This window comes from Aotus nancymaae, unplaced genomic scaffold, assembly GCF_030222135.1.
Source record: "Aotus nancymaae isolate 86718 unplaced genomic scaffold, 86718_ANA_hifiasm-v0.15.2.pri h1tg000029l, whole genome shotgun sequence".
Classification (NCBI taxonomy): Eukaryota; Metazoa; Chordata; class Mammalia; order Primates; family Aotidae; genus Aotus; species Aotus nancymaae.
Genome location: NW_026988442.1, coordinates 68,080,828 through 68,101,791, shown reverse-complemented (window position 1 = coordinate 68,101,791; position 20,964 = coordinate 68,080,828). Strand labels below are relative to the sequence as shown.

The following is a 20,964-nucleotide window of genomic DNA, read 5'->3' as shown; positions in this document are numbered from 1 at the left end:
ATGGTCATCTTTCATAAAGTTCAGTATGGCTGCATGCCCCTTATAGAGTGAGGGTGCTCTCCAGTTTACCATAGTTCCCATCTAGCCCCTTTCTCTCACTAACAGCCTGGTTCCTCTAAGCCTGTGAATCTATTATCCTTATTCTCAACCCTGTGTGTTGCAAATCTTACAGAACTGTTAAAAATACCAATACCTGGGTTTCATCTCAGACCAGCTGAATCGGAATCTCTCAGCATAAGGGACTTGCATGTGGATATTTTCTATGTGCAGCCAGGGTTAAGCACCACTGTCCTATCAGGTCTTACCTGCTGGATTACAGTAATTCCTTAAAAAAATGTTTTTCTCCTACAGACCAGTAGTTCTCAATCCTGGCTGCATAGTAGAGTTGTCCAGGATGTTTTTTTAAAAAAAGATATTTTCCTGCTCTCAGAAATTCTAGCTTAATTGGTATAAGGTAGACAGACATTCTTAATTTGGAAAAAATTTCCTCATATTAATGAGCATCCAGGGTTGAGACCACTGATAAAGAGAGTGAAAGTCACAGAAGAACTCTGAACAAAATGACATGAAGAAGGTAGTGGGTTGGGATAGTTACCCTAGATATGAACTGGAGGGTGCCAAGGTCAGAGAAGAGAAAATTAGAAGACTATAAAGTAGTTTAGGTTTACATTAATAAGGATTGGAACCAGGAGAATGCGGCATTAGTAGGTTAAAAAGAAAAGATGCATGGGAAAGATACGAAGATAGATGTTATTTATTGCTACAGATTAATAAAATTCTCCTGTAATTTCCTAATCTCACATTGGGCTGGTAGCTCCCTTAAGCATCTGACAGAGGCAAACACACACCCCTTCAGGAGAAATCCAGATACAATTCAGGCCGATCTCAAAGAATTTCCCATGATACAACTCCAAAAAATATAGGCTCATGATCAAAATTAAAAAAAAAACACACACACAGAAAACAAGGCCCCATAAGGAAAGAGAAACAAGGTAGTAGACCCACAAAGCTCTCAGATACTAAAATTATCAAACATGGAATACAGAAGTCGTATGTTTGAAGTGTTTAAAGAAATAAGAAACTAAATATGTAGAGAGCAAGATACTATTAAAAGTGACCAAAGAGTTTTTAAAAAGTCACAAAAAGGAGTTTGAGGAATAAAAAAATAATCAATACAGTCAAAGGATACAATTAAAAGCAGATTCAACCTAGCTAAAGAGAGTTAATAAACTTGAAGATAAACCTAAAAAAATTACCTAGAATCTAGAATATATTATAAAAAAAGACATGAAAAATATTTTAAAAAGGTTAAAAATACGATAGATCCAGATCCAGATTCCAAAAGGAGAGAAGAGAGAATGAGGCAGAGGAAATACGTGAAGATATAATAGTCAATGTTTTCCAGGATGGATGAAAGATCCAACTTAAAGATTTAAGAAGTCTGATGAATTCCAAGTAAGATTAAAAGAAGTCGATTTCTAGACATCACAGTGAAGGCGAAGAACGCTAAAGACAAAGACAAGATCTTTAAAGTAGCTAGAGAGAAAATCCTGATTAAATAACTTCTCAATAGCAAAACAAAGCTGAGAGAATGTAGTCTTAATCTACAGCTGTAAACTCAGCAAAAATATACTCAGAGAAAAACTGGGAAATAAATGATATTTTCAGACAAGACTGCCGCCAACGGTCCCTCACTAAAAGCAATTTTTAAGGATGCTTCTTAAGGCAGAAGAAAAGGTCTAATATGTAAGAGGAAATGATAAGCAAAAAAAGAGGTTGATATGTGGGTAAGTTTGTACATTAAAATCACTTGGGTAATTACTTAACAAATCAAAATAGTGTTTAAGTTCCAAACAGAAATATGGAATGAAATACATGGTAATTATTTATCAAGAACAGTAATGATTTCCACATTGAATTCCTAATTGGAAAAAAGAAAAATGAAAAGATATTAACAACAAAGGAACAGTAATTATTTATGCATGGTAGATTATCTGCAGTGAGTTTTAAAACTTTCTTTATTTGAACTTTTCTGTATTTTTAAAGCATTTATAAAGAATAGTAATGTTTATGTGAAAAATTACTTATTCTGTCTTTCCATTTCTCCTTTATAACATTTATCACAGATCAATTTTTATTTGATTAATATTTATTGTAAGCTCCAAGTGAACAGAGACTGTGTGTAATTTTTCTTCACCATTACATCTTCAGTGCTTGATTCACTTCCTGATGGTAGTATATACTCAAAAAGTGTAAAATGAATGAACGAATAAATGAATGACTTCATAGTGATTGCACATGGTGCTTGTGTAAGTTTGAAAAATAGCCTCCCAAAAGATATCTGCATCTGAATCCTTGGAACTCATGAATGTTACCCATCACATGGCAAAAAAAGGACATGGCAGATATGATTAAGCATTCTGAGACAGGGAGATTATCCTGGAATATCTGGGTGGGACCTAAATGTAACTGCGTGTATTCTTATAAGAGGGAAGCACGGGGAGATTTGATACAGACCAAAGAGGAGAAGGCAATGTGACTGGAGGCAGAGAATAGAGTGATGTAGCCACAAACAAGATTGATTGGTGGCAGTTACCTGAAACTGAGCCTTTGGAAGGAGTGAGGCCATGCTAACACCTTGATTTCAGCCCAGGGATACTGAATTCTGACTTCTGGCCTCCAGAACTGTAAGAGAACAAATTTTTGTTGTTTTAGGCTGCCAAGTTGGTGATAATTTGTTATAGCACCCATAGGAAGCAAATATAGTGTTGAAGTGAAGAAGAATCAAACAAGGTAATAATATGGAGCTGAATGTGAGGGAATAAATGTACCATTCATAAATAGAAGTATAAAAGAGTTTAGGGGAAAAAAAGGAGGGGTTTGAATTTAGCTGTCTTTTATTTTAGAAAATGGCAAGGACACTGGAAATATATGGAGGCCTATCTACCCATCTCTCTTCCTGTACTGTGGGCTCCTAAAGGTTATATCTTTCATCTTTGAATTCCTGGTAGCTCCCTAACATATACCTATTCAATACATGTTTGGGATAATAAGCCCATTAAGATATTAGACTTTTTATGCTGAAGACATTTGAAAGAATGCCCTATATTAGGTTTATGGATAACAAGGAGATTTTAAACATCCTAACTGTGTTTAATTCTGATTATGGTGGATAATCAAGAGTTGCCTATATCTTGTACTCGGTATGGTGCCTGGCTTTAGAAGCGGCTCAATAAACATTTTGAAATGAATGAATGAATCTAAGGAAAAATTACTAGGTATTTAAAATGTGATCTGCCTGTTTTTCAAAAAACTTAAACATACATTTATCAGATAACTCAGTGATTCCACTGCTAGGTATCTAACACCCCCTCCACTCCCTCACCCCCCCCCCCGCCCCCGCCAAATGAAAACATATGTCCACATAAAGACTTCTATGCAAATGTCCCAACAGCATTATTCCTAACAGCTAAAATAGTGAAAACAATCCAAATGTCCATCATATGAGAAAGGAATAAACAATAGATGCGATATGCATATAATGGAATATTATTTAGCATTAGAAAGGAAAGGACTACTGATACTTGCTACAACATGGACAATCCTTAAAAACACGGTTCTAAGTGATAGAAACCAGACACAAAAGACCACATATTGTATGAATCAATTTACATGAATGTTCAGAAAAGGCAAATCTGTAGTGAGAGCAAGCAGATTAGTGGTTTCCTGGGTCAGGGGTGAAAACCGGGTTTGATCCTAATGGGGCAGGAGAATTCCTTCTGGAGTGATGAAAATGTTCTAAAACTGGATTGTGGGATAGTTGTGAAACTCTGTAAATTTACTAAAAATCACTGAATTACATATTTAAAATGGGTAATTTTTTTTGACATATAAATTATACCCCATTAAAGCTGTTTTTTTAAAAAAAACAGTAATGTGCTTAAAAATATGACAATTATATAGGCAGAAAGTGCTTTTTACAAAATCATATATTTAAAACTATATCACTCCTGCTAAAATCTTCAGCAAAGGCTCATGGCAGCCATCTTGTTAAAAACGGAAATAATTTGTGATATTTACAGTGTGGGTGCTTGATGTAAGAGCCTCAAAAAAAATTCCATCCAGGTTTAGTAATACTCTAACTAACAATCATAAAAATGTGAAGGGACATTTGGTAGCCTTTTATAGACTTCATTTACAAGGCAGATGCTGCTCCTTAGAAGTGTTTGCTCTGTAGCTTAATTCCATTTTTCTGTACAGTATGTACTTGTTTTGGGTAGGCTGAAAATGAAGATGAAAAAAGATGACTTTATTTAGCTATTTCTTTTCTTTTTTTCTAGAAGAGTTAAGAAAAAATTGATTTTAACCAATAAGAAATAGTGGGCAAAAGTGAGAGTCCCATGTGAGCTAATGAAGTACTCTATATTATTTACTACTAAGAATAGCTAATGTTTAGTAAGTGCTTACTCTGTGCCAGGAACTGTGCTAACGCGATTACGTACATCATCTTCTTTAATCCTCAGAACAATTCTGTAATGTTGTTAACATTATTCCCATCTTAGAAAGAAGAAAACTGAAGTTAGAGAGTAGATAACTTGACTGAAGGCACAAGGCTGGTAACTGTGACAGGCGGGACTTACAGAGAGACTCAGAACCTACTATGCTATAACTATAACTAGGCTATAACTGCTGCCTATAGAATTAGTAGAAATGTAATGTTTAAAATCAGGGAGTTTAAAATATATTTTAAAACTGTTTTAAAGGAATTGTACATATCTACGCTGATAAATCCCAAATTTCTATCTTTAGTGTTCACTGCCCATTTGAATAATAGACTTGAATATCAGCTTCCAACTTGAAATCTCCACGTGTGTCTGAAAGATCTCTTAGTTTGTCCAAATGCAAGCTTTAAAAACCTATCTCCCCAAGTGTTCTCCATTCATTAAACAGCACCTTCATTTATCCACTTACTCAGGCCAAAATCTTCAAAATCTATCCTGACCACTTAGGACTGCCACTGCTACTACCCCAGTCAAATCACTACTATATTGCCTGGATTATAATAGCAGCTTTCCACATCCACTAAGGTAGCTTCACTGCATTAAATGGATCAAAACATGTAAAAGGCTCATGCAAGAGTAATAGGCAGGTGGGTAGTTCAGAAGGGCAGTCCCTTTCCATACAGCCGTTTAAGGTACCAAACCAAAGGAGGTACTGTCATCTTCAACAAGTGCATTCTACGTCTGTCCAGCGAGCAAGGAAAAAAAACACGGGAGAAAGTGGGTGAGAAATTGTTATGGACCAGGCCTGGAAGTGGCCCACATCACTTTTCTCTATTACATTTATTGGCCAAGACCCAGTCATGCAGCCACCACAAGTAAACGGCAATAGAGGCTGGAAAATGTGGTCTGTGTTCCCAAGAAAAAGAGAAATTTGGGGGGATAGCTAACAGTTTCTTCCGTATCTCCTCATGTTAGAACTCTGGCTCTTGGGCAACAATTCTGAAATTGGGGAAACAATTTCTCCATTAAAAGTGTTCCTGTTAAAATCAAGAATTGACTGTGGTAGGTGAAGAGGGGCAGTTGTGTAAGGCTCACGTCTAATTTTAGACCGGAAACAAACACTTCTCTAAGGAAGTAGAGTGGTGCCACCTAATACAATAATTTTCTGCTAAGTTTGAGGATAATTGGCAATATACATGATACTAACAGAGGTATACTAGAGTTGCATTTTCCAAAGAACTATCTAAGGGCCTGGTTTCACTTATATAAACAGGACAATGATTTTGGGGGAGTGAAAACATATACACCAAACCACAGAGAGCTAATCAGTTAAAAGAGAGTTGCACATTTCTTTCTGTGGGGAAAGAAATGACAAGAGTTCCATACAAAGTCTCTGGGGGAGTTCAATCGATTAATTTTACATTAAAAAGAACAGTTTATATAGCATGTGGGTGGAGGGAGAAAAATTTTAATGATTTTAGTTTTTCAGTTGAAGAGACACTATTTTAGGGGATGAAGATGGTAAGAGTACCTTTTTGCTTTTGTTTATGTTTACAAAGTTACCACAAGTGAAAAAACTGGTAAGAAGTGGTTTCAATGGAGGCAGTACAGTAATGAAGATGAAACAGGATTCTGGGCAATAAATCTTTTTCTACTCTGTAAATACCCCCTTTTCAGCATAAAGGCTCTTCAAAGAAGTAAGAAAACAAAGCTTTCAGAAGGGGCTTGATACATTATTTATGAACTTATCAAGTGAAAAAAGCACCCACTCAGACATTTTAATAAAAACTTTCAACAAATGTATCTAATTTTATTGGTATTTTTAAAAGCCAATTATGAACTGGAAAGTTATTGTTTGTTAAACTGCTATACAGCTTTCTGCAAACAGAATGTTTACAAATCACTTGGAATCACTTTTCCAAAGTTTCAGTTTCTGAAGGTCAAATAACTATGTAACCGCTTAATAAAGAAGCAAAGAAGTACCCTTAAATGTCTCTCAGCTCTGATGGGCTTATATTCTGTTCCTGAGGTGAGGTATTAGCAAAGCTTATTTATTTTCATTTCCAAGGCTTTTATTTGCTCATTCCCTTGTGGTAAAGCTGATTTCCATGATGATTCCCTTCTTAATTTTAATACCCTTTTTACTCATCATATAGACATAAGAATTTTCCATAAAATAATGAAATCCTTGCAAAGGAAATGAAGACAACTCAGAGAGTAAAGTAAACTAGCTCTTTTTTCAATTAATTGATCCACTGTCATGTGCATATAAGATTTTTTTAAACCTAGGAAAATAAGGTTAATTAACATAAAAAAGCCTCACTCATCTAGATGCTGAATTTTGTATTTTACCCATGCTGCCTTAAGTGCCTTGATTTCCCAGTAATGACCTAGTTCTCCTAATGAGGAACATTAACCCCTGGCTGTAGCTGTCCAGGACTTAATTGTCAACTGCAGCTGAAATAGGGGAGTTTGCCGATCAGCAGGTATGCAGTATATTAACTCATGTCATTTCAACCCCTAATAAATAAATCTGTTGCTAAGGCAACAGGAAGATCAGCTCTATCAGTATTCTTCCCTCCCTGTAACCAGCTCCCTTCCCCCCCATTCCCCACCTCTTTTGGAGGAAACTGCCTTTCACACCAAGCTTAAGAAAAAAGAAGGAAATTAACTACATGTAACCATAATTAGAAGTAACATCAATTCTCATCTCAGAAACATATCCAAATTAATAAAAAAGGACAGCAAAGAGAGAAATGCTTTTGACTAAGATCACAATAAATTATTTCCTTCAACAGGACATAGGCACTATGAGTATACATCTGAGTAAGAACAAACCTTAAACATTTCATTTCTCTGTTTCTGAATTTTCGCCTTCTTTTGTTTAACCAACAAATGATGCAAGGCCAAATAATGCTGAAATAGCTAATTAGCTGCATAGCCAATAAAGATGATACAAGGGGGGAAAATCTTACATAATTTGTAATAGTTATTGCTGTGCTACCTTGGAATTTTTTGGTGTGATTTACCGAGTCAAAGATAAATAAATAAATGAAAACCTTCCTGGGTAACCTAGAAAAGCTATTGGATCTCATTCACTAGGATTTCACATAAGAGTTTAAAAAGCTATTTCAATGGATTGTTTCAAAATGATTTAACATCTGGATTATGGTGGAGGGGTAGGTTAAAAAATAATCTACAGGGATCTTCAATTCTGGATTTATTTTTCCATAATAACTTAGAAATTACTTTGGTTTTAACCAGTTTGAACTTTTCTTCCCAATATTATTCTATTTTAACAAAATCTTGAAATTTTGTTTCACAAAAGAAAACAAACCAAAAAAACCCCATAGGTTTTGTAAAAGCAATGCTGATCACATGACCGTGTCTATCTGTCATTCGATAAACTGAATTCCTCTACATTTTCATTGTCATTCTTCCCAAGACAGACAGACATAAACTCAACTGGACTTACTGAGCAGGTGATGGTCAATTACCAAACAGTCACCCTATAATTCAATAAGTAACATCGACTAAGTACCCCTAATTGCCAGGCACTCTGGCTAAATGCCATGGAAAAAATTCCCCCTAAACAAAAAAAAGTTCTGTCTCTATTCTGAAAAACCTTAGGACCCAAAACAAATGCTACCACTTAAAACATGAAAGGAGTAGGGCTAGGAGGCATGTGGAAAGTGCAAAGTTCTGTTACATGTTTATGTAACAGACTACACAGTGCCTTTGGTGTGTGGACATTCACAGTCAAGGGAATTAACAAACACATCACAGGAATTTAAATCAGGGAAGATGTCCGTGGATGGCAGAGTATTACAAGGCATCACTAAAGAAATACAATGATAACTACCACCACGGAAAGACAGGTAACACCACACATTAAGAGGAACAGGAGGAATATTAGCCTTAAAAAAGAAGGAAAAGTAGGCTAATTAAAGAGAAGTTGGGTCTACTGGGATGGAGTGGAGAAAGGCTTAGTGACTGGAAAAGAGAAATATATTTAAATTCACATACAATCATGTATATAACATAAAAATGTATAGCAAAGAAACAGATGATCTATCTACCAATCATCTACCAAGTAACCTATCTACCTGCCTGTCTGTCCGTCCAACCATCCACCCACTCATCCACCCACCCACCCATCCATCCATCCATCCATCCATCCATCCATCCATCCATCCATATCACCTAGCCATTTACTTCTCAACTCACCCACCCCTGACTGTGATGTTAAGCGAAGTCTAGTGTAAGAATTTGGTCAAAAGAATGGTGATGGAGGATGCAAAGGCAGATACGGGTCTTGAGCAGATGATGATGACTGTCATAAGCATATCATTATGAAACAGTGTCTTTTGCAGCAATTAGTATGCTTACAAAATGAATCACGCTTTGTGAACTTTTTAACCACGTTAGGCAAGAAAAGGGTAATAAGAGCTTTAGTTTATGATACTCTACTACAACAATACCAAGATTGTGACTGCTATAGGTAGAAGTTCTTTATGCTGACACGGTGTGTTAAAATTTTAAAAACAACCCAAGAGGCAATGAAACTAAATGTGGAATCTGTATTTATTTTCCACATGTTCAATGATTTGGAAAATAGTCAGCAAGGCACCAAAATGGAATTTTGGAAATTATAAATGGGATTCTGGTGAGGCTCTTTCTTTGGCCATGAATTTCTTCGTATCTATTTTCTTACCACTAATTCAAAATCCTGAAATAGATTCCCACAGATTCATCTACTGGTGCTATGTTAGAGGATAAAATAAAACTGCAAGTGATATAGCACATGGTCATTTTAGCCAGGTATTTGATTATATTTTTTCCAGAAAATTCTAGTAAAATTCTTTAGGGAGCTTTTTGTTTTTTAAATGCCAGAGTTCATTCTCTTTAAAGATAAAATTCTTTAAAGATAAAAACCAAACAAACAAACTAAGGAACAAATTCCTTAAAACACGCTAGACATGAAAAATGTAACTAAAGAAAATTTATCACCAAATTGAGAATGACTATAAATAATTAGAACCTTATTATTTCATGTAAGCTCTGACAGTCCAATAGATGGATAAACACAGAATGGTTAGATGATCCCTTTCAAAGAGTTATCGGTCATTATTCCTGGTCAATCTGAGAACTAGCTACTTGCAATAGTTATAAAGCAAATCTTCCTTACATCAAGGGTTACTTAACTTTGAAAATAAATACTGCCACTGGAAAGCATCTATGGAATCATATTTTTTAGAGATCAAAACAAGTAAGATGGTTCTCATAGGTCTGAGGAAGCTTTGGTGGAGTGTGCTGAAAAGCAGATGTCCAGATCATGTGAACATCTTTTCCAGAACCATTATTCAGTGAGGATCATTCTTCTCTTAGAAAAACAGACTTATACATAACATTCAGAACAAAGAATATCAGTGTCCAAAAATTAGCACTTTGCCCTTCTGTTTACAGAGGAGCATGGCACCTGAAGACTGATTTCCAAAAGTATTCTTCACCCCACACCATCCTCTGTCCTTCCCAAAGTATTCTATTACAAGGTAATGACCAGTAAAGCCTTAAAGATTTAAGATGGCCTACTCACCATACTTTTCCTAAGTTAACTCAGCAATGAGAAAACCAAGGCAAGTCTACTCTGGCCTGAAGAGCATATCATTCAATCATCCAAAACACATCCTTTCAGAAGACAGTCATTGATTTGGTTTTTGAAGCTGTATTTTTAAACCTCAGAGAGTGAAAGAGTGAAACAGAGTAATTTATTTTAGTGCCAAGTAATAAAGCATAATTTTCCATTTTACATCAATCACTTATTGTGTTAGAAATTGCCAATGTTTCTAAAAATATAGATGTCAAAGTCGTTCAACATTATGGTACATGTTTTACTTCAGTGACTCACCTAAGTATGTTTCAGAACTGTTTTTAGTTCTCAATGACTGGACTTTTTCCTTTCTAAATTTATACTCTTTATATCAACTTTGCATAAATTGATTTATCATTATCTTATGGAAAATGCTGCAAATACCATATAGCTCATAAAAAGTCAGTCTGCTTTAAGTGAAGAGTTTTGATAATTTCCCTATATCCCAAGTGATGAGGTCACAGTAGAACATATAACCATAGCTACTCTAATAATTTCACACTCTTTAACATGCCTCATGGCCCACTCCTACCTTCCTTATTTTTCTTAACCAGAATCCATCCAATTATAGGCCAATCACAGGGGTTTTATGATCAGAACAGAATTTCTTATATAATAGATCTGTATCCTAGGGCTTCCTAGCTACTTAGCCCATGTTGATGCAAGTTGCATTTAGTCTGAGAGAGCTGACTTATATAAGATAAATACTTTTTTTTTTTTTGAGATGGAGTCTTGCTCTGTAGCCCAGGCTGGAGCACTGGAGTGCAACAATGGCACGATCTCGGCTCACTGCAACTTCCACCTCCCAAGTTCAAGTGACTCTCCTGCCTCAGCCTCCTGAGTAGCTGGGATTACAGGTATGCACCACTGTACCTGGCTAATTTTTGTATTCTTAGTAGAGATGGGTTTCACCATGCTGGTCAGGCTGGTCTCGAACTCTTGACTTTGTGATCTGCCCACCTTGGCCTTCCAAGTGTATTCAAGACTCTTTCAAGGGGGTTGCAAAGTAAAACTTTTTTCATAAGGATACTAAAGATGTAATTTGCCTTTTTCACTGTGTTGGCATAGAGCCTCATAGTGCAAAAACAGTGGTGAATACAGCTGCTGATGCCTTAGCACAATTCAAGGCAATGGCACAAACAAGTCTGTTTCACTTAAGCATGTTCTTGAAGAAGCAATAAAATTCACTAATTTTATTAAAGATCATCCCTTCGATAGATATCTTTTAATATGTAACAAAATGGGAAATACACATGTATACCACTATAGCTGTCCTGAGGAAAAATACTTGTATGCTTGTTTGAGTTGTGAGCAACTAGCTGTCTTTTCATGAAACAGTGAATTTATTTCAAAGAACTGATAGACAAACCACTGTTAATCAGACTTCGCTATTTGCCAGCCATTTTCTCAAACATGAACCATGTGAACTTGTCACTCAAGGAAAACCAAGTGGTAATATTTGTTGCAATGATGAATTTAAGCTTTTAAGGAGCATTAGAATTTTGGAAAAACTGTATTTACGCTGTTAGCTTGACAGCTTCTCATTATTCAAAAATGTCTCTTTATGAGATCAATGGTGATATTAATAAATATTATTTTTTGAAATTGTATAATAAATTATGTCAACATTTGGAAGATCTTCACAATTTGGTAAACCTATATTTCCCAAATCACCGATGCATAATGCTACAAAAGCCATTCAAATGCATGTAACAGAGCATGAAGAAATTATTTATGTGGTTTCATATTCCACATTACAGCAAACCTTTAAGAAGCTTCTACTTGTCAAGTTTTGGTATAGTATCAAAGAAGAATATCTATATTAATCTGAATAAATCATTAAAACACTCAACTTTTCCAGCTATATCTCTTTGTGAGGCAGAATTTCTTCATAAACTTCTACTAAAACAAGATAGTGTAACAAATTAAACATTTAAGCAGATGTAAGAATCTAAGTCTCTTCTATTTAGACGTTACAGATTTTTAAAAACATAATGTTTCTCTTCTTGCTGATTTTTTTTCTTTGTTTTGGAAAATATAGTTAATTTTTATAAAAATACATTAATGTGAACATACGTTATTTTATTATTTATTGTTATTTTAAAAACACTCTAATGTAGATTTTAAAACTTTTTCCTCATTTTTAACTTTTAATACAGTAAACACTGATAGGTACAATTCCAATAAACAAGAGCTCTTTGGTATCCCAATAATTAAGAGTATGATGAAGGGGTCTTGAGACCAAAGAGTTTGAGAACTGTGGCCTTGAGAGAGTGATCTTTCAATGTATTCTAAACTCATTTTTTTGGTCCTTTCAGCAGTGTCTTTTATGCCCATTATAATAATTATTAGAGAACACATATAAAGATTGGACCCTGGATTAATATTTCAATTTTGTATAATATTTGGAAAGAAAATAGTTAAAAAAAAAAAAAAAAAAAAAACAAGCAGTGCCAATTGCAGCTTATTTTTTTACAGGTCTTTCTCTATAAGTCATTTCTATTAACTGTCCCTTGCTATAGATGTTTATAACAAAACATTAAAGACTGGATGGAAAGGAGAAAATAAATTACTCTGCAGAGAACCCAGCAACTCTGCTAAAATACTGTCAGTTATTTATCTACTGTCAGCAGATGTTGCACACTATAATCCTTGACAAGCTCAGTTTGAGAAAGAATGAGGAGAGGGGCAAGCATTGCATTTAAGGGCCTGTTCTCATGCACAGACATTTTAACACAGATTTAAAGCCAGAATGTGTCTTCTAGAAAATGTCACTTTTGATTTTGATACATATTCTAGCAAGTAGGCTCTACATTTGGTTGACTTAGTATGAGATATGTTAGAGGCTGACACTATATTTTAGACCATTCATGATCCCAGTGTGGAACTAACACAATGAGGTCAGCATCACTTCATTTTTAGAGTTGGCTACTGCAACTGCATGACTTCATGGGCATATTTTTCATGATAAAGAAGAGGGTTTTATTTTTGTTTTGTTAGGCAAGGTAATGACAAGATGTAAGAATCCAATTGCCCTCTCCAGTGTTCCTTTCTCCTTTATGTTTACATGGGAAACAATCATCAATGCATTCTCTCTGGTAAAGATACATGGCCACGGTGAAAATGCAACAGACTTCCTGCTTCTAAGGACCTTTCTGTAGGCTACTGTAAAGAAAACCCCCCTTTTCGATCATAATACTGACAAGAACACGTGAAGTACAAGGAAGGGGGAGACTCAAACTAAGAGGGATGAATAAGAAACACAGCCCTGGTCATTTCTAGTAGAAACCATAGTTTCCCTCTGAATACTATTCATATTGACTGGTCAATTATATGAATTCCACCATACGATCAGGGTCTAAATAAATGTGTGCTTGTAGCTGGGGATGTTTGATGAATGCTGAACCAGAATCTTAATTTTCTAATTCATATTCACCAATTAAAAATAAACTGTATTTTTATGAGCAAATTTACATAAATCAGAAGATAAAGCATCTACTACTAAAGGGTAGGAGTTCAGCTCACAATATTTGCATAAATTCTCCTAAAGAAAATATAGGCATTTTAGATTTTCATTGAAGAGTCTTGCTGCGATGGAACTCTAATGGGCTTAGAACAGTAAATTTTGAAGAAACTGATTGCTACCCCTGTAGCTAGTAAATGTCTGCCTAGACCCAGTGGCATTTGAAAAAAGTGTTTTATCATAAAATTATCCCAGCAGAGTCCATTCTGCAAGATAACATCATCATCATCATCATCAGTACTCCATGCAGGACCCAACAGCTCTGGCACAATATTGCCAGTCATTTATCTGTTGTCAGCACAGGTTACACACTGTAATCCTTGACTGCCTCGGAATTAGAATGTCTTTGATGTCCCCACAAGAGTTTTTTGCCCGAAGGCTTTACCAATGCTCGGCGGCTCAGTGTTTATTCCTCGTAATCTTCCTCTCATCTCCAGGCTAGCAGTGACAGATGGTTATGGGCACACAATAGTATTAAGAGTTTGATATTTTTTTTATGCTGTGCTCTCTGTACAACAAATAGCTATCAGACGCGGGCCAGAGAGCTGACATGGCTCACTTAGGTAATGGCAAACAAACAGCTCGGGTTGATGCTTTCTGTCATTTCCCCTCCTAACCCTGCTTGTTTTCATTGTATACTCTCAAAGGTAAACTATATTAACCTTATAGACTGTTATTAAAAAGATATATCTATATGAGCATAAAGTGCTTTTCTTTTCTCTTTTTCTTACTCTTTTGATTATGAAAGTAATACTGCTGACATATTGAACAAATATCGAATGTCAACATAAATTTTTAGTGTGTGATAATATCCCCCTTCATATAGCTGTGTGTCAGGCGGGAACCTGCGGATGATGCATAGCAGTAAATAACCCAAACAAAATTAGTTCTCTTGTCAGCTTCTACCTTGTATGTCCCCAGGCATCAGTAAAATTGACTGCACGCTAGATTTTCAAAATTAGCCCTAATGTTAGCTATGTGTCTGGCAACCTCCAAGTTTCCAATGTTCTACTATATTACCCGTAAGGATGAATGTGTTACTTTTATATTTTGGCATTTACTCTTGCTGATGTGGCTTTTTTCCCTCTTCTCCAAATTAAAAATAATTTAGCTTTAACAATAAGAATGTGCACAAACATAATGCTGCATCTCTTTAAGCAACTAACTTTAGGCAATTAAATTAAATTAAAGCAAAAATATACAAAGGAAGAGAGGGAATTATTCAACTTAATATTGTTAATTTTATTAACATAGCACTGTCTTATTTTGTGCAAAGTATCGAATAACATGGTTTTCACTCTTTCCTCCATATTGCTGTTTTCTAACAGCAGTCTAGAAATTATTTAATTTAACATTTTTATGATAACCTGGAACCAACTTTTAGAACTGATTTTCTTGCAATAAATAGTACTTCAGAGACAACCAAAGGTTAATGGAATAAAAGAAAAAGGTTTTCAGAGGGGAGTAAATGATGACATCTATTTTACCTTGAAACAGGTTAATCTCATCTAGACCCACTGCATTTTAAAATCATATCAAAGAATATTGAACTCTGTCACATTCGAAGTAAAATATGATTTAAAAGTACATGTCACTACCTTAGAAAGGCTATGCTGGAAATGTAAAGTTGCACAAACAAATCTAAAAACACATTCCACATCAACTTTCGAACCCTATATTTTACGTTCATACATTTAGAATCAAAGATGAAAATCCCTTTAGGTACCAGATGCTGCAGATCAACTGGGAGAGCTTCTGGAGTTTTAATGTGCTGGAAGGCAAATCCTCGGCAAAGGCGCTTTGCCCGGCCGGTGTGGTGCGCTTATTACTTCACCTGCAAACGGTTGCTCTCAGAAAATCGGACCTAATGATCAGCCTAGCATCTCTGCAATAAAGAGACTATAATCTGTGGGGGAAGTGAACTCTAATCAGGCCACATGAAGATTAAACTAACTGGGAGGAATAAAAACTAGATTAAAATGTTCATGCCTAATACCAGAAGATTATCGGGACATTTTACCTCTTTAAATCCTAATTTATAGAAGCCAGGGTTAAGTTTGAGTTTATATTTGGTGAGATTACACGCTGCAGTTGCTTTTCCTCTATTTAGGAAAGACTTGGCTAGAAAGTATTTTGCTTAGCACAATAGAGGGGCATCTGAGTGAAGGGAATGGTTTCAAATGTACTGACATACATATTATGACAAGTAAAATGAAGCCGCTCAGTTGAAACTGGTTAAGGTAGTCAATAATGGAAATTATTCTTGCTTTAATGGTAATACTACTTTATCAGTGTGTATATATGAAATAGTTTTGTGATAACTCTGTGTGTGTGTGTGTCTGTGTGTCTAAAATGGAATCTGATTCTTATATTTTGAAACTTTTTGAACAAGACTTGGTATGTTAGACGTGCCTACTCACTACTGTTAGTTGAGCAAATCACTGCAAATAATTATCTGTAATTCAATTTAATCTAGGCACATGACCGTTAATATGAAGATATTTAGTAGTACCAGCTTGGCAGACCATTAGTAATACCACTACATTAAAATAATCTTTTTCTAAAGCAATAGGAACAGCAAATTAGTATGTTAATCAACAGAATATATTTTCATTTACCAGTTCTACAACTCCTCCTAAAATTGGCATGCCTTGACTTACCACCTGTGAGGCCAGACAATGTGCAGCAGTCTTTGTTGATTATCAACTTCACCCAAAATGTCGGGATTAACAGTCAGATCTTGTTTATTCGCCCCATGATGAGAGCCTGAATTATCTGATGAGTTGGACTTTTTCAAGTCTGACTCCTGTCTTCCTGAGTTACCCAAACATTCTTGTTGTGCAGTATCAAGGCCAGAGTGTGTATCACACTCTGAATTAAAATTCTTCAATAAATCCTCTGAATCTCTCTGCTCTGGCTGAAAAGGAAGGGCCGTGGACAGAACCGCACCGCCATTTCCTGTAAGGCTGAGCATCTTCTTTAAATGGGTTGTTTTGTGCTTGGGCATGTATCTGTTACAGAAAAAGAATGCAATATACTTTTAGTGGGAAAAAATATGTAAAATTTGTCCTTTACCTTCCTGTAAGGACATAATGATCATATATAAAACTGAGAAAAAATAAAGATGTTTTAACAAAAATTCTAGAATAAGTGCAAAAAGTAGTAGCCACTAAGAGAAGTTCAAAAGTTTGAAATTGGACTGGGCTGTCTTTGAATGGTTTCCAAAGAGTTTCTATGGCTATAAAACTTGTACTGCATATACCATAAAACATAAGATTAGAGAGATGCTTTATCGCTTTTCCCTCGCTCATCCTTCTGGATTTCCATTTTGTGTTTTCCAATCGCCACATGGCCCAGTGCTTATTTTCAAGCCATACTTGTTCATTAACCTACAAAAATGTTTGAAACTTCCTTGATTAACACTTGTCATTCTGCTTATGACTGTTCTGTATTCTTGGGCACCTGAATATATTTTTTTATTAAATTTACTTTGCTAATGTTTCCTGATATATTTTAATAGCTTTTTTATTATCATTTATCTCCTATTTTTCCATAACACTTTATCACACAGAGTTCAATATCTGTTACTTACTGATAAGAGAATCAAAATAAAATAAAACCTTAAAAAATAATATAGCTTAAAACCTGTAAGCCACATATACAAATAGAGGGCCTATCCTCAAGGAGCTCACTATCTATTGGAAAGCAAACCATTAATGCTTAGCGCAGAGTGGGAGACAGACACACGAACAGCCGACCAACCTATGTTGGAACATACTATATACACAATGGCCATTCTAATTTTTTTTAATGGAGGAGAAGAAGAGATTAATACTGACTTGGGGCTCAGTAAAGGCTTAAAGAAGGTTTTGGGTAAAGATTTTGCAAGACAGAGTTAGTGAAACTCTGGAGTCAGAGAACAGGTGACCAAAGGAAAAAGGGGTGAAGAAATACAACTCCTCAGGAAATAACATGCAACCCAAAGAGACTGGGATGCAGGTCTGAATGTAAGGTCTAGAGGGGTAGACTGGGCCAGACTACCAAGTGCTTTCTCAGAGTTCCTGAGCCCCATCCAGAAACTTGGCCCCTTCCATGAATTGTTGAGTAGGGGAAGAAATGGATTTAGGAGGCAGGTGAAAAAGAAAAACTATCAAAGGAGAGCAAAAGGGAACATCTGGAAGACTAGAAAGAGAATCCAAGAGAGTAATATCACACTGTTGAAATGAATCAAGAACCCTCAAAGAATGTGTAAAATGGGACATAAAACACTGCAGAGGTGCTACAGAGGAGAAACAAGAAGCTTCTGGCTTTGTCACGCTGTAGGTCACTGGCTACTCCGATGGGCAGTATCCTTGAAGAGTGGTGCGGGCAGAAATCAGACTGCAGGAAATTAGGGTTTGTGTATGAAAGAGAGAGGCAGAGAGAAGGAGGGAGAGAGAAGGAAGGGGAAGGCAAGGTTGGACTTTTTAAAATGAGACACATGGACACAGTAGTATTCACTTGGGAATACTTGCTAGGGAAGGAAGCAGGATCCTGAAGAAACAGAAAGATCAGAGAAAAACATTATAACATGTGTGATCATGGTGTAGGGGAAAAGCAAGGTCTTATAAAAGATAATAAACCTAGCTGTCTTACAAAGCTGAGGGAAGAAGAAAAAATTGAAGCTGAAAAACCAAAACAGCTTTAGTTGGCAGGTGCAGAATCTAAAGAGTTGCATTATTAAAGCATTAGGTCAGGTCATCTATTTCAGGTGAGGTGTACGGAGGTGGAGATGGGCTTTCAGAAACTCACTGAAGCATCAGGACAGTCACCGTGGAGACAGGGAGAGGGTGTTAAAAAGGGCTGAAAGCAAGGGCTGATGGGCAACACTAAGAAATAGTGGAGGAGCCACAAAGTCTTTGGCTGTAGTAGACGATGCACGTTCCACAACCAAAAAGCTTGTTTTGGGGGTTTCTATGTTTGTTTCATAAACAAACATAATTTCTATTCTAATTTCAAATATCTTGAGAAAACTCAAAAATAACATAAGAACTCCCAAGTAATAAATAGATGATTGTATATAGAAAGATAAAACACAACGATACTAACCCCTTAAATATGCCCTAATAAAATAAATTTAGTCCTTGATTTAAAATGGAAAGAAACCTGCGTGTGTATAGTTTCAAACCTCATAGACCCCAAATCACTGTGGGAACCAGTCAACTTCTTCCTGAAACAAATTCAAAATACTGAAGATATTCAGAAAACTAAAACACAACAAAAAATTGCCATTAATCACCACAAAAGGTAGAAAAAAATAGAATTACTATGACAATATCTTCAATTCTCCTAAAGAAATGAAACACATGGTAAGAGAAGGAACATCTGTACATATCTGGAACACAAAGCAAGTGAGCAAGAGAAGTAACCTATTTGTTTATGTCAGATAAAGAGTGCCAGGTAAGCTTAAAAAGGATTTGAACAGAATTACAAACTTAGTGGATGAAGAATTCACCAATAAATAAATAAATAAATAAATAAATGGGATTCAAACAGCATATCTTCATTTTAGAAAACAGTACCATGATCCATCTTACTCATAAAATTCATTTATATTGGCCAGCATGTGAGCAAAATTGCAAATTAAAAGAGATGAGAGATTGGCTAAAAGGTTGTAAACAATGGGAATTGGTAACTGACAAGGAATTTAGCTGTGGGCAAGGTGCGAGGCCTGCTTTTATTCAACGCATTCCATAAATGTTCTCAAGGATGAAAGAATCCCATGTTAACACAGGTTGCAGATGACTGACTTGATAGGTGGTAGTGAATAGGGACATGGAAAGATGCAGGATATAAACAAGGGCAGTAACTAAAACAGCTTACAAATTTCATGAAATTGAAAAAAATCAAAATAAACCTTGAATGCAAGTAGGGCACATCGAATACACCATTTAGACCATCCTGAATTTGACAAGATGAGCAAGAGCTGATTTGATTCAGCAAACTGATGCCATTTAGTTCTGGATCTTGTTGTACAGGGAAGGAAGACAGTTAAGTCTGTCAGGATACAGCCCTGTGCAAAAGCTGATATCATCTGGGGCATCTGAGAACTGTATATGTTTGAAAATTAGAGAGTGTTTAGAAGAGCAATAATAATAATTAAGGCAATGGAAGAACTGATTTATGAGGACAGATTAAAGGAGCTAACTATGAATAGCCTGGTTAAGTGACAACTAGAAGAGTACACAATAAGAGTCTCCAAGGAAAAAGAATAATTATTTAGCTTGGTACAAGGGGGTATAACTAGGAGTAACGAGATGAAATTAAGAATGGGAAAATTTTAGCTGAATTTCAAGAAAAACTCCCTGACGGTATAATTTATTAGCTCATGGAATCAATTCCCTATGGAAATGCTACAGCTAGGGAAACTTAATAATAGAACTGTACAAGATACCAATAAATATATAGATAACAACCCGGTACTTGAAAGAAGGTAGTTACAAGCTGGGTTTTCCTTGTTTATAACATCTTTCCATATTTTTCTTATAATCTATTCATTATAGTGATCATCACCAAAAGAAGTACTTAGGCAATTAGCCAAATCTAACAGGGTATTTCCTTTAGTTGGGGAAAGTGAAAAACACTAGTTTTCATATACTCTGTGGTAAGAATGAAGGCAAAAGCTGAAATATTATTGTGCTACTTTGTTACAATAAAGCTAGACTTGAAATAGGCTGGACAAATGTATTAATAATTCTAAAAACAAAACAAAACAAACTACATCCACCATCCCACACAGTCTATTCTGATTCTCTGTGCCATGAAACTCATATTTTCATAGACATGTTTAATATAAACAATTTATTGCCATAATAGAAATCAAAAAAACTTTATTTCAGCTTTTCTCAATGTAGCTCTATGGTCAATTACTTCACATCAATACCAAGATCAAATAGGCATAATACTAACAAGCAGTTTGCTTAATAATAGTCACCACACTAATTAACCCATCCAGAACATTCTTAATCAGACACTATTTATAATGTACAGTTAAGAGAAGCCTGACAATATAAGCTGCTCTATGCTAATAAAAAAAGGAAATAATACCTTACTGATGGGGTGAAAACTGGCTTTTCTATAGAACTGGACAAAACGTTTGTGCTGTCCTGGCATTAACTCAATGACGTGACCATGCAAATAGGCACATGTCTGAACACTTCCTTTCTCTTTCCCAGTTCCAACTCTGGTGGAGGTGCTAATGAGAAGAGAAAAGGTCCTGAGGTAAGAAGTGAAAGAGAGAAAAGAAAGGG

The 20,964-nt window shown here is 35.6% G+C and overlaps 1 protein-coding gene across 1 annotated transcript in view; it reads right to left on the bottom strand.

Moving 5' to 3' along the window:
- The window catches only part of GTDC1 (glycosyltransferase like domain containing 1), a 406,979-nt gene that overhangs the window by 45,024 nt on the left and 340,991 nt on the right, over nt 1–20,964 (bottom strand). The window contains 3 exon segments of the mRNA XM_064382799.1: nt 16,336–16,686; nt 20,762–20,778; nt 20,780–20,930. Coding sequence (XP_064238869.1) covers nt 16,336–16,686; nt 20,762–20,778; nt 20,780–20,930 — 519 coding nt within the window.